We start from the raw sequence: 13,433 nt of genomic DNA on the forward strand, positions 1-13,433 counted from the left end.
AAATATTCTAAAAATTCAGTCCTGTTGTTTTCCTCTCTTATTATAACTATTAGAACAAAATAGCATAACTTAAACAAAACTAAAGGTGTTTCATAATAACAACAGAGTTAAACTTTATACTTTATGATTTAGACAAGATCTTTACAATAAGTATTAAAAACTTTTGTTTTTTGTAGGTGGGCTGTGATAATAGATTGAAAAGAGCAGCAAAACTTAATTAAAGAAATCTTTGAGGGTCTATAAACTTCATAGAAAACTGTTGTTTTATTTGGCCACTTAAAAGCCTAAGGGTGGAATGCAAGAACTGAACTTCAAATTTAAACTCGAATTTCAAACCTGAAGTGCGACTTGAGCGAATGCATAAAGCGAACTTCAACTCAAGTCAGACTTGAAAACCACCAAAGTTGAATGTCAGTTTAAGATCGCGATCCGATATACTACAGAAATTTTGTAAAAAGCTTAAAAAATACTAAAAGAATATGATGAAAAAGCAACGACCAATATCATTTGTTCACAAAAGATTCAAAAAATAGACTATGAAGGAATGCATACAATAGCATCGAAATACTCTTAGTAAGAAAAATCTTAAATGAAACGATAGGAAAAGGATAAAAATGGTATTTGCGTGGCTGGTTTTATACTTGATACTTTATCAAAATCCACATGATTATTAAAGAACATTTAAGGGAATAGCACATTACAAAAATATCAAATTTATCTTTAGAAATTAGTGACCAAAATGAATTTCAATGCTACCTCAATTTAATGAAACATCCCTCCAAAGATATTCGCCAAAAAAATAAGGGCTCAAAATATTTGTTATTTTGGATCTTACTGATAGAAAAGAAAATGATGTACAAATTGGATTTTGCTCGAAATTGCATTCAAGCAAGCTGATGGAAACTGTTCTTGCTTTTGAATAATATTGCCAAATGTGAGAATTGTGCATTAAAAAGCACACCGTAAATGGAGGTGTGACTGCATCCATGGACGGTATATTTTTAACAAAAAACTTCATAAAATTCTTTTTTCTTGCATATCGTGAATTTTCATTATACACCATAGACCTTTCCGATGATAAAAAAAGTTCAGTTTTTTAAAAAATATTTAACGTTTTAAATGACGGCTGCCTGTTTATGACACATTTTCGACTGCTACAAAAAATCCTTTCTAAAAACTGCTATTACATCCTTCTAATTAGTTTTTCCTTTGAAAAGAAAGCTAAACAACGTGTTATGAATCGTTCTCAATGATCTCCTGACACTTTTTTCAAAAGATCTTTAAACCTTTCAAATTAAAGTAAATTTATTCTTATGTTTTAGGAAAGAATAAATGCATTTTATTTTTTAAAAACATACAAAAAAAAAACAACAAATAAATACAATAATTTAAATACCTATTTGAAAAATCCTTTAGAAATTTTTTTGAAATTTATAATAAACTGTTACTTAAAAAGTGAAACTTAGTAAACTCTTTAAAAGTATGATCGCCAAAGTTAAAAAAGTCAATCTGTAAAATAACTTGAAACGCTACAATACAAAACTATATCTTATAGGATAAATCTTTTATTATGAAGCAAGCATGAAACGACTTGAATTTTGTAATCAGACACTTATTTACTTTGAGGGTAGAATTTCAGACCAGCATTAGAACTTTTTAAACTTATGCACAGTGGATTAGCGTTGGACAAAAATACGAAAAATCAACATTCAAACTTCTTTTTTTTTTCATGCAAATGATTTAAGTATTGTGGGCTAAGAAATTGCAACCAATCAGTATTTTAATTTACATGCGCTCAGGCTAGAAAAAAGCAAAATTACTAATTTAACATAACTATATTCAAATTTCGCATAAATGTACTTGTATTACTGTTAGTGTCAGGCTAAACTTTTACCCTATTAGTCGTAAGACAGGGGAGAAGATTAGGGTTGTTAGGCTTATCATTCGAGCATGGGTGGTCTAATGATATAATAATTTCTTAGTATGTTATCAAATAGACTTAACATTTCTCAAATTTTGCGCCAACTAGGGTGTTTTAGAAAATTGGTTCACAACTATCATAAACATTAAGAAATACAATACCACTGATGATAAAATTCGAAAGGCACTGCCAAGAAAAACTTCAACCAATATGGAGCGTCAAATTGTGATGATGTCTAAAAAGATCCTTTTTTAGCTTCTTATGAAACAAAAACTAAAAGTGAAGAACAGTATCACGTAGTTGAGTCAGCCCCAACCATTCGTCGTTTAGAAGTAGCCGATCTTCGAGGCTGTATAGCAAAGAAGATAATCCTTGTTTTAAAAACAAAAGCGACTAAAGTGATTTAGGTTTGCAAAAATGTTCCTCAAAAAATGTTTCCTCTTAGAAAAGCGTTTTATGAATTAATATAAATTTAATCGCTCCAAGTCTAATGGGAAAGTATTTGTTAGGCGTCCTATGAAGCAAGAAAACAACCCATTTTATACTCTAAAGACAGTGAAGCACGGTAGGGGCAATATTAAGGTTTGGAAAGCTATCTCCTGGCATGGTATTGGTTCGCTGGTTGATTTTAATGGAAATTTGGATAAATACAAGTACAAAGATATATTATAATACGTTATCGAGTTGTATGCTGATATTTACCTACCTGTTATTGAATTTCAATGCATGACAACAACCCAAAGCACACTCCAAATCTGTAAAATCTTGGCTGAAGGAAAATGAAGTTAATGTTCTAGAATGGCCACTCCAAAGTCCCAACCTGAATCCGATCAAGAATTTATGGTACGATAAAACTCTAATTTTAATGAGTCTTGGGATTAAAATTCAACAAGTCTGGAATACCACTACTGTCAAACGATGCCTAAGGCTTGTTAACAGTATGCCATCAAGATTTGCTGCAGTAATAAAAAATAAAGTCTACTAAACAAAATATTAATGTTAGCTTTAATGTTTTTATGTAGACTTTTAAACAGCAGTATTTTTTTTATTTGATGTGCTATTTCTATAATCAAAACTTTTCGCTGTATTTTGTAAACCTTTCAATAATTATAACTAATTCTTATGAAGAAAACCTTATGTGTACTATATATGTATGTATGTATGTATGTATGTATGTATGTATGTATGTATGTATGTATGTATGTATGTATGTATGTATGTATGTATGTATGTATGTATGTATGTATGTATGTATAGCACACATGTTTTCATACATACATACATACATACATAAAAGCTACTGCTCGCAAAACCCCGCTCCTTTTACCCAATACCTTTAAATAATCAAGAACTTCAATAAGAGCTGAACTCTGAAAATTCCTCAATTTATAGTCATTATGGGGAGGGCATTTCAGAACTGAAAACTTCATAACTTTATTAGAAATTAGAGCTTCTGACTGAGAAGAAAAGGTTTCAGAAGTTCCGGCTCCCCTTGGAATCACAAAGTTCTCTTTTTAACGAGCATATACTTTTTTTTTTAACGAGCATATACGAATATAATGAAAATGCAATTAAAGTCTATCAAGCATATACGGGTAAGTTACACATTGTACGGGGAGTGCCCGTACGATAATGCTTGTTGTACGGGTAAATATCAAGTATCCTATGACTTAACTTTTTTCATTTGACTATGTCGTTAAAAAATGAAATATCTGAAAATATACTCCAAAAAGAGTTTGTTCGATGACGTTAGCCGTGAATATTGGTATAAAAAGCTTCACACAGAATGTGAGACTGTTTAATCATTCGAAACATTTTAACCGTAAACGTTCTTTTATGCTATTTCAGGACTCCACCTAATATTGACAAATATATTTGCTGCAAGTTGCTGAACTTCGTGTATCTTAGTTCTTCATGATAACAGATACTTTAATCATCATTCTTCAGTCTTTGATTTAATACACTCTTGGTCTATGCAGTTCTGTTTAAATTTTAACTTCCAGCAAAAATATTTTTTTAAAAAAGAAACTTAATAATTCGAAAACTGTAAAACTATTATTAATTATTATATAGAATTAATTCGAAAACAGAAATAATTCGAAAACTGTAAAACAGAATTTCCTTAATAATGATTTTTTAGAGTTCTTAATAAAAAACATTTAATGTAATATTTTGTCTGTTACAAACTCACCTTCTTATTAATAAAAGAATACCAGAAAAACTCCTATAAAAAAGCTAAACAAATTAACAGTAAAAAACATAAGCAAGATTACGTATAAGAAGCTATGACTTTATTTTTTAAGACATACCCGCATAACAACCCTGGACACTAGCTATTTTATTGAAACATACCCGCATGACAATCCTGGACACTAGCTATTGTACTTCTGTAAAGTTCAAATGCGTGTCAACAACTAAAACAGTAAATCTTCATTAAGTTAAAACAAATCTTAATTTATTCCTTTTAAAATATTTTTCGATTTACCCATTTCATAAAATGACAAAGCGTGTATAACTTACATGATTGGAATTTCTTCATACAACAATCTGAAAATTGCATTCCATTGCGATTTGTTAGCCAAAAATACCATTGATGTAAAATGCCAAGTAATGTTTTTAAAGAGTTAGGGTTTATTTGTAACCTCTTTTCATGTCATTTTTTCATTATATCTTTTATTAATCTTTTGAGCGTCTTAGGCTCCTTTTTCTCATAATACCGTTTACATTTTCTTTTAATTAACAACAGTTTACAATTATTAAGATGACCCACTTAATCTTCTTTTTTTTTTTTTTTCTTTTCATTATCTTTTTCCATTTTCACATTTTTTCTCTTTTTTGAGCAGGTCACCCTTCACTGTTATTTTACAAACTCAAGTAAATTATAAATATATACATATTTTATTACTAAAAATTGCAATAAACAAAAAATATCTGAATACTAAAGACTAAAATGGACCAAAGTTTTACATAGAGATGATAAAAGTGAAATTGCCTTTTAAAAACTCAGAAACAATTTCTTTTAAATAATAAAAACTTTGTAACATTTGAATATAAATATTATTGCATTTCAAAAAAATTTTTATCGCTTCCATGATCTTTCTATAACTTCATCTTCATCGTCATCATCAACTGCTAATAGCATCTCCTCTTCATCTTTGTCTAGTTCCAGCTATAGTAAATTAAAAATTAAAAAATACGCAGCCATTTATATTTTGAAATTGAATGACTCAGGAAGACTGCTATTATAAAAACCAAAAACTAATTATTATAGAAAACTAATAAAATAATTAAAACAATACCAATTCATCCTCAAAGTCTTTTTCAGATAAACTATGACTCATTGATCGAGTCATTCTTCGATGTACAGCTTGAGTGTCCTCATCACTAATTGAATTTTTTGGCTGACCATGAAACCAGGCTAACACTAACTGCTTGCCATTAAACTTTACACCACGAGCAGCAGCTACCTCGGCTGACTGGCGAGTTGGAAATGTAAGAATTAATTTATCTGGAGTGGTTTCTTCAATACGATCCATTTGAGAAAAAGCCTAAAATTGTTAACCTATTTCAAAACTTACTAGCTTACTTAACCTTCAATAATAACAATACCTATTTTCTTTGTACAACTTAAAAAACCAAACATTTATAGAGTATTTTAGTGTAAAAGCTGATTCCTGAATTATTGAAGAACTAGGCACATTCACTTTGTAAATTTTTACAACAGTAAAAAATGATGCACATGCTTAAAAATCGAAAGATATTTCTCTTACAGCAAAATGTGATATGACAGCTTCTTTTTCATCAACTCCAAAACCAGTAACTGAAAGTTGCTTAGGACGATTATCCAAAATATTACTTTTAAAACCACCTCTTCCGCGTCCTCGTCCACGCTGCCAAACTCCACGCCCTCTTCCTCTGTTAGTTCCTCTTCCTCTAGAGTTATACACAATCTGCAAAAAAAATATTTATTGCAAATAAACAACTTTCAAAAAAATTACCAATTAAATTTTTTTTATATTGTTTTATAAACTTTAAAATAATAATTTTGCATACCTGTCTTTTAAGCAATACTAGCGCACGCTTTGCTTCTTCCAACTCATCACCATCTAGATTTCCATGATATATATCTATCTCTCGATCCAAAATCTCTTTTTTTGGCTAGATTATAAAAACCTTAAGTTAGTAAGGTTAAATGAAAAAAGGTTAAATAATTAGACAATAAAATCAAGGACTTACATCTTTTACATTTTTTAATGGAGTGTTCATATGTGGTTTTACTTGAGATTCTTCTGTAAGTTCCTTCTTTAACTTTTGAACTGCCACATCACAATGCTTAAATGCCTGTATAATTTTGAAAAAAATTAAAATTTTTAAAATTATATTGAATATTCAATCTTTAATATAATAATAATAATGTAACAATCTATAATAAATAATATTCATACACAATTTACAAGTATTTCCAAATTTTACAATTTGGAAATACTTAGTTTTTTTAATATAAATTTTGGAACTTAAATGTAGGTAAAATAGGTTTTAATAGAAGAAAAAAACTATTTAAGTAAATAAGAAATATGCAATAAAATAGTTAAAACGCTAATCCTCCCAAAAAAAAAAAAAAAAAAAAAAAAAAAATGCAAGTAACTAGCCATTAATTATAAACAGCAGACCCAAAATATTTATCTCCAAAATTGTTAAATGCAACACTCTAAGAGAGACTTTACACTTTACACAACTTTTATCTAAATTAATTCCAAGATAATACTATCATTTTTAGAACTTATATTTTAACACCTTATAAAAATATATGATTAAGATATTCAGGCTGTAGGGAATGTAGGAAAAAATAACTAAAATCTTATATCAAGTAACTTGCAGCTTTCATAGAAACTCAGTGCGGTGCATTAGATATATTTATTCAACAAACTTTACAATCTGATTTTGATAATGATAATGTGAGGTCAGGTTTAGAAACACAGTCTGTATGAATAATGGAAGATAATTTCACCCTCAAGCATTGCATTAACCCTTTTTAACCTACTCAAAAGTCCTTTATTATAGGAAAGTGTTGAATATTGGAAATTTCATCCATTCCAACCAAGCAGCCAACTGTTTTTTGCTAAAGTATATCAATGCATTACCTTGATCACTCAGCACATTCTACCAGTTTGTAGATTGTCAAAAATATGATTGTTCAATTATCGTACATTAACTAAATATATGCTGATATATAGTGCATACTTTATTCCTCTTTATTTTATAAATCTATTGCATTTAAAGGGCAGGTTGATTTTTTTTTTCCTGTTCTGGGCCCAAAAAATTTTTTTCTTCAAGAGATATTGTCTCAGTATGGCACTGGGTCTTATCTAATATCATAATTTCTAATTTAGTTAATGTGAATTTAACGCAAAAGTAGATGCTGAGAAGTAATAACAAAAAACAAAGTATAGTATAAAATGATTTGAAGAACACTTCTTATTAAACAAAACATTAAAAAACATTCAAATATCAATTATCTTCAAACTCATGAAGATAATATAAAAATAGAAACTTAAAATTTAAAAAAGAAAAGCTGCTTTATCTACCTTTAATAATTTTTCTTTTTGTTCTTTTGGAAGAGATTTTCCATCTTGCAATTTTTTGAGGATTCCCTAAGAAAATATGTATTCAATTTTTACTATAAACAGCCAAATAAGTTTACTTAGATACAAAAGACAATCAATTCCAAGAAGATCAAATTAATTTTTTACAAAATGTGGGGGTTACAAAGAAAATAGTTTTAATATAGTTTTTCAATAAAAGTGTTTTAAGTTTCAATGATGTAAAGTATATAAAGTATGTAAAGAGAGGAGAGAGGAATAATAAACTTTTTACTAATTACAAACCCATACTTTGAACACTGATAACAATAATATGAAGTATAAATGTATTAATATAAAGCAAAAATATCTACAATAATAATAGAATAATTAGAAAATATAACAAACCTTTTGCTTTACAAGTAACTCTTCATAATGGACTTGCTTTTTCTTAGTAAGCTCCAGCTTCAGCTTTTCTAATTCCTTCCAAAAAAAAAAAAAAAAGTTATATATAGACAAATTTTGCAAATTAGTGGAAATCATATCATAACATCTATTTAAATTACTTTTGCATATAAAATCTTTTTGAGAAAACGACAAAAAATAAAATAAAGTTTTAAATACTTCGATTATCAGCCTAGATGTAATAAAGATAACATCTATACTGTTAAAATAATTCCAACATAAACTAATTTAAAATAACAAACTTTATTACCTTTTATAGCTATATAATATTAAAAAATAAAAAATAAATAAAAAAAAATAAAGCATTTACTTTTTTTTTCTCTTGATGAATAAATTGAGGATCAGCTTTAGGGTTTCTATAAATTAATTCATCTGATGATGCAATTTTTTTAGGTTTTGGAGTTTGCTGTTCAACAGTTGTCTCTTGGGTATTTGAGGGTTTGACCTAAAAATAAATATTTGCATAATATAAAAATATCATATGAATAACAGACTCTCATTACATTAACTTTTGTCATAAAAATATTGTCTTTCATTACATAGTCATTTGGTTTTAGAACCTATTTCATTAAAAAATCATGAGGCCTATAGTTATTACTTTTTAATAGTTAAATTAGTATACAGACATCACTACATATGTGCAGAAACAGGAAATATAGGAAATATAGTTCCTTTGGTACCATTTTTTGGGCCCTAAAGCTTACTCTGAGTTAAGTGTATAAATCAAATTTATATCCATAAAAGAATTTTTAAAAATCCATAAACATACGGCAGCTTGATTGTTGGTGGTATTTTTTTGTTGCCGATTAGGGTTATGCCAAAACATTTTGATAAAACGATTGCCAAGTATAGCTTCAGGAGAATTATATGCAGCAGTAGCCTGCTGATATGTAGCAAACTCCAACAGAGCTGCTTGTTGATCATTATCAAATGGAGTCTAAATAAAAAGGAAGTTTATACACAAACACACTAAAAACACTGTCTTTAGTTGAAAGCATATTATTTTAAAGAACTTTTTATTTGTATAAACCTGTATTTTTGTTATCACTCCAAACTTCTGAAAGTGCTCACTAAGCTTTACAATATTATTTAAATTTGCAGGTATTTTGCGAATTTCCAACACAGTATTCTTATGAAAAGGTTGACGTGAAGGTATTTGAAGAGTTTGTTGCTGTTGTTGCTGTGCAAGCATAACAGCTTGTTGTTGTTGTAGCTGCATTTGAAGTTGAAATGCTTGTTGCTGCTGTTGCTGATTTGATAATGACATAGGAAGGTACGTTTGCTGAAGTATATCAGGAACTGGAACATTTTGATACATTTGAAAAGCTTGTTGATGATTTTGAGGTTGTGAAATTGTACTAATTGCACCATTTATTTGGAAAATATTATTTGATTGCGAGCCAACAATAGGTGTTAAAGGTACATTACCCATAGCAATTTGAATGAGCTCATCATGAGTTCTGTTATCGGACTCAACTCTTTCAGATTTAGAAGAAAGTGACCCTTCTTTTTTTACTACATTAGATTCTGTTGCTTCTATGGCAGGAGCTTCAGGATTATAAGCTTCACCAGCACCAACAAGGTGTTTTGTAGCAGGAGCTGAAGCTACAAATACAAAGCCAAATAAATATATATACTATTAGTGATGACATAAAAACATTTTTGCCTATTCAGAATGGCTAGTTGAGTAATGCTGAAGTAAAAAGTTATTATCAGAGAAGAAATTCTGGAACCAGTAAATTAATGATTGGGTACTGATTGTAAACACAAAAAAAAAAAAAAAAAAAAAAAAAAAAAAAAAAAAAAAAAAAAAAGAATATAAAAATTAAACAAACTTTGTTAGAAAATGTGTCATTTTCTAAGTTATAATTCAATATAATAACTCAAAAAATTTATACTACCTGGAGAAATATTTTTTATAAAAGCAACTGAATTTCTAGGTCGAAATATTGGAACTTGATTTCTATTAATTTCAATAGGGGAAGGAATTGGTGTTTGTTTTTGCACATGGACAGTAGTCAATCCTGTATTGAGTGTTAAAGCACCAGGTACAGCAGGAACTATAGGACGAGAAGGCAAAATATTTGGAAGAAATTGCAGGTGCTGTTGAGACTGTGGTGCAAAGTTTTGATGAGCTTGGGTTGCAGGTAAACCAGCTAAAGTAAGCATTTGTGGTAAATTACTATCATCTACTTCTAATGGATCATGCCCATGATCATACGGACAAACCTCACCAAGCATGCAAAACCCTTTTTCTAAACAAAAGCATTAACATTTTTTGAGTGAGTTTTTAAATTTAGGCTCATTTAATTTCACCAGAATGAATCAAAATCTAAGGCGGATACCCCATCCTCAGATTCAGACAAGTCTCTCCAAAAAAATTACAAACGAAAAATACTTTTAAAAAGACTGCTTTTTAGCAGTTTTAAATATTTGATCTAATGGTTCCAATTAAAATATTTTTTAGACTACTCAATGTTATGTAAGTGTTAGGCTTGTAAAAATGATCTGAACTATTTTAGTGGATTTAAAACTTTGGACCAAAGTAACTCCTATGTGGGGGTAACTGATTGTGATATTATCTATATGGTTTGATTAAATAATTTGATCATCTCAGTTTTTGAGGTAAGTGTAGAACTAGATACTTTCAAAATCATGATTTAAAAAGTATATACATTTCAGCACAAAATTTAGAAAAACAAACAAAGAAAGATTGGTGAGAATTTGAATGCACATTTTATTACATATTACCACAAAACAAGTAGAATTAAAATTAGAATTACCTTCATAATCTCTACACTTTTCTTTTTCTTTACGCCTAGACCGCCGCTCTCTACTTTTATCTCCATGCTCCCGTCTAGAACGATCTCTTCGTGAGCTTCTTGAATGGCGACTCATTCTATTAGGAGATCTAGATAAACGGCGGCGTGAAGAATGACTTCGTCTTGCTTGTACAGGAGAAGCACTTTTTAAAGATCTATCTTGAGAAATTCCTCTCTCCAAATCAATATCATTTTTCATACCATTCCTGGGTTTGAGTATGATAGAGTCTTTAAAAGATTTTTTATTTTTATCATTACTCATTTCATTTGATTCTAGTTTTAAATCATTTGAAACTCTCTTCTTTTCTAAAAGTTCATTTGATTTATCCTTCACTTGATCAATTGGTTCTGCTTTACCAACATCAGTTTTATATTCAGTTTTTTGAACTTTTTCAATTTCATTTTGATCATTTTCATCGATTGATTTTCTCTTATGCCCTTTTTGTTCAGCATTTATTACTGTTTTAGCCTGAGAGTAATAAAAACATTAAACTTTTAAAGCAATTTATGACTAAAAACAAAAATAGGAAATAGTATGTTTTCAACATTTACTTTGTTTCTTATTTTACTTTATTTTTTTCTTTGATTTAAAGAAGAAAAAAAAAGAAACGAAGTTTGCTAAAAATCTACTGTAATTCTCTTTTAATATTTCTTCTTTTTCTTCTTTTTTTTTTTAATCTCATACAGTTTTCTAATAAATTTTTATTAAAATGGCAATTAAAAAAATGAATTTTAAAAACTTAAATTTGTAAATATAATCTCAATTAATATCACCCAATCAAAGTTCAGTGAAGAAACTTCAGTAAAGTTTTTCCACTTTAAAACATTAAGACCACTACTAGATTGAAAACATTATTACATCATTAATTTAACCCAGGACCAAAATAATATTGTAAAGTAATATTGCTAAAATTTGCTTATAATATGTATTTTTGATTAAAAAAAACTTATACTTAAAATTGTAACATTTTATACTTGGAAAAAACTAATAAGTGGTCACCATGTTTGATTCTTTAAATTACATTTATGGAACAAAGCCTTAAAAAAATAGTACTTACCACAACATTTTCATTAGTGATAACTTCTGTGATAGCAGGTAAATATGATTTTGTTGCAAGACTTGCAAAAAGATCAACAACAAATTTTTTTGTTTCTGAAAGGTAAGAAGAAAAAAATGACAGTTCTTAGCAAACCATCAAACAGCTTTTATTCTGTATGAATTTAAATACTATCATAAGTTCACTACTTGATAGAACAATAAGTTATATACATAGTAAAAACTTACGATCACCCAAAAACACATCTAACTGATCTTCACAAAGAGCTTTTAGTTCAATTTCAGACTTGTCTTTTTTAATGAGGGCAATTACATACTTGGCAAGAGCTGCAGGATCAGCATCACAACTAGATAGTTAAAAAGCTTACTTAACAAACTTAGAATATTCAAATATTTTTACTTTGCAAAGTATAAATTTTTGTTTTCAGAGATTTTAATGTTAGTGGCAACTAAATATTATTTCTACATGCAATTTTACTTATTATATTTGAAAATGCATGCCATTAGCAATAGCAAGAGGAAAGATGTTGGCGAAATTCAAGAGGGTATTAGTTATAAACTTCAAGATAAAGAACTCACATTGGCTCCAACTTCTTAGAAAGCCAAAGTTTCAGTGCATCCAATCCTTCGATTATCATTTTTGAGTTAAAACTTAATTTTTATATTTGTTGCTAGAATGAAAATATTATTCATTAAAAAGTTAACAAGAAATCATTTTAACTATTAAATTTTCAATATGAAAAGGAATACGATACTCTATTGTATAAGATGTATATAAATTTAAGGCAAACAACTACAATAAGTTATGAAAAGCGCAAAAAAAACAAAGTTTATAAAGCAGCATTGCTGAAAATTGTCTTTAAAAAATTTGAACTATTAATATTCACTAGATAAAATGATACACAAAATAGAAACTTTTAAAACGTAAGGTAGAGCAACTGCTGAAGTCAGAGCGTTTGGGTGCTTTGATATTTCAGTGAAAATTTTCCAGATCAGCGATCTGCTTGATTTCCCATAATGCAATAGTTTACGCTCGAATTATGCGTCAAAGAGTAGAACTTCGTTTCCAAGCACTTACTTGTATGATATAAAACTTTCATAACAGAAGTAAGCGTTCGGAAAAGAAAGAAATGCTTTTTTAACTCTATTTACAACAAAAACTTTATTAACTTAAGATATTTTTAAATTAAAAAAGATTATTAAACTTGGCCACACGATTCTATTGTAAGTTTTATGAAGAAAAATTTTGATAATAATTTTTAGCAAAAATTCATATAAAAGGTCAAAACAAGCTTTTTTAAAAGCTACAAATTTAATTGATCAAAGTTGTTGCAAATTTAAGTCACGCCATTTAAGAGTAATCTAATTAAAGGGGATAAGATATCAAAAAAAGTAATAATAATAATAAAAAATAGCCCACTTACGAATAACATAATACAATTATTAAGTTTATCAGATTGCAAATAGTCTTTGAAAATTTTTTTCTCGGATTCCCAAAAGACAGCTAAACCCGTTTAATGTTTCGACCTATTTTTTGTATTAATGCTGTTTTACAATCGAAATGTATATGTTGGAAATAAAGAGAAAAC

At 28.5% G+C, this 13,433-nt stretch overlaps 1 protein-coding gene across 1 annotated transcript; it reads right to left on the reverse strand.

The window, feature by feature from the left end:
* Positions 1-4,545: 4,545 nt before the first annotated feature.
* On the reverse strand, positions 4,546-12,882 carry LOC145189167 (RNA-binding protein 26-like). The gene is made up of 15 exons (XM_090080661.1): positions 12,424-12,882; positions 12,073-12,191; positions 11,846-11,940; positions 10,749-11,256; positions 9,867-10,220; positions 8,996-9,570; positions 8,735-8,902; positions 8,276-8,410; positions 7,909-7,983; positions 7,507-7,572; positions 6,158-6,262; positions 5,975-6,079; positions 5,692-5,871; positions 5,221-5,469; positions 4,546-5,090 (listed from the first exon to the last, which is right to left on the reverse strand). The coding sequence occupies exons 1-15, from the start codon at positions 12,480-12,482 to the stop codon at positions 5,001-5,003; spliced, it is 2,883 nt and encodes a 960-aa protein (XP_089936787.1). The 5' UTR covers positions 12,483-12,882; the 3' UTR covers positions 4,546-5,000.
* Between the last annotated feature and the right edge of the window lie 551 nt (positions 12,883-13,433).

Source organism: Hydra viridissima, unplaced genomic scaffold (assembly GCF_058129835.1).
Source record: "Hydra viridissima isolate aposymbiotic clone 2 unplaced genomic scaffold, HvirCarnegie_v1 scaffold_2, whole genome shotgun sequence".
Taxonomy (NCBI): Eukaryota; Metazoa; Cnidaria; class Hydrozoa; order Anthoathecata; family Hydridae; genus Hydra; species Hydra viridissima.

What these genes read in the sequence shown, in the direction of transcription:
- LOC145189167 (XM_090080661.1), bottom strand. Translation starts at nt 12,482, where the DNA reads ATGATAATCGAAGGATTGGATGCACTGAAACTTTGGCTTTCTAAGAAG. An exon ending in AAAAAGAAAAATTATTAAAG is followed by an intron (nt 6,263 to 7,506) that starts GTAGATAAAGCA and finishes AAAATTATACAG; the next exon opens with GCATTTAAGCATTGTGATGT. An exon ending in TAGTATTGCTTAAAAGACAG is followed by an intron (nt 5,872 to 5,974) that starts GTATGCAAAATT and finishes TTTTTTTTGCAG; the next exon opens with ATTGTGTATAACTCTAGAGG.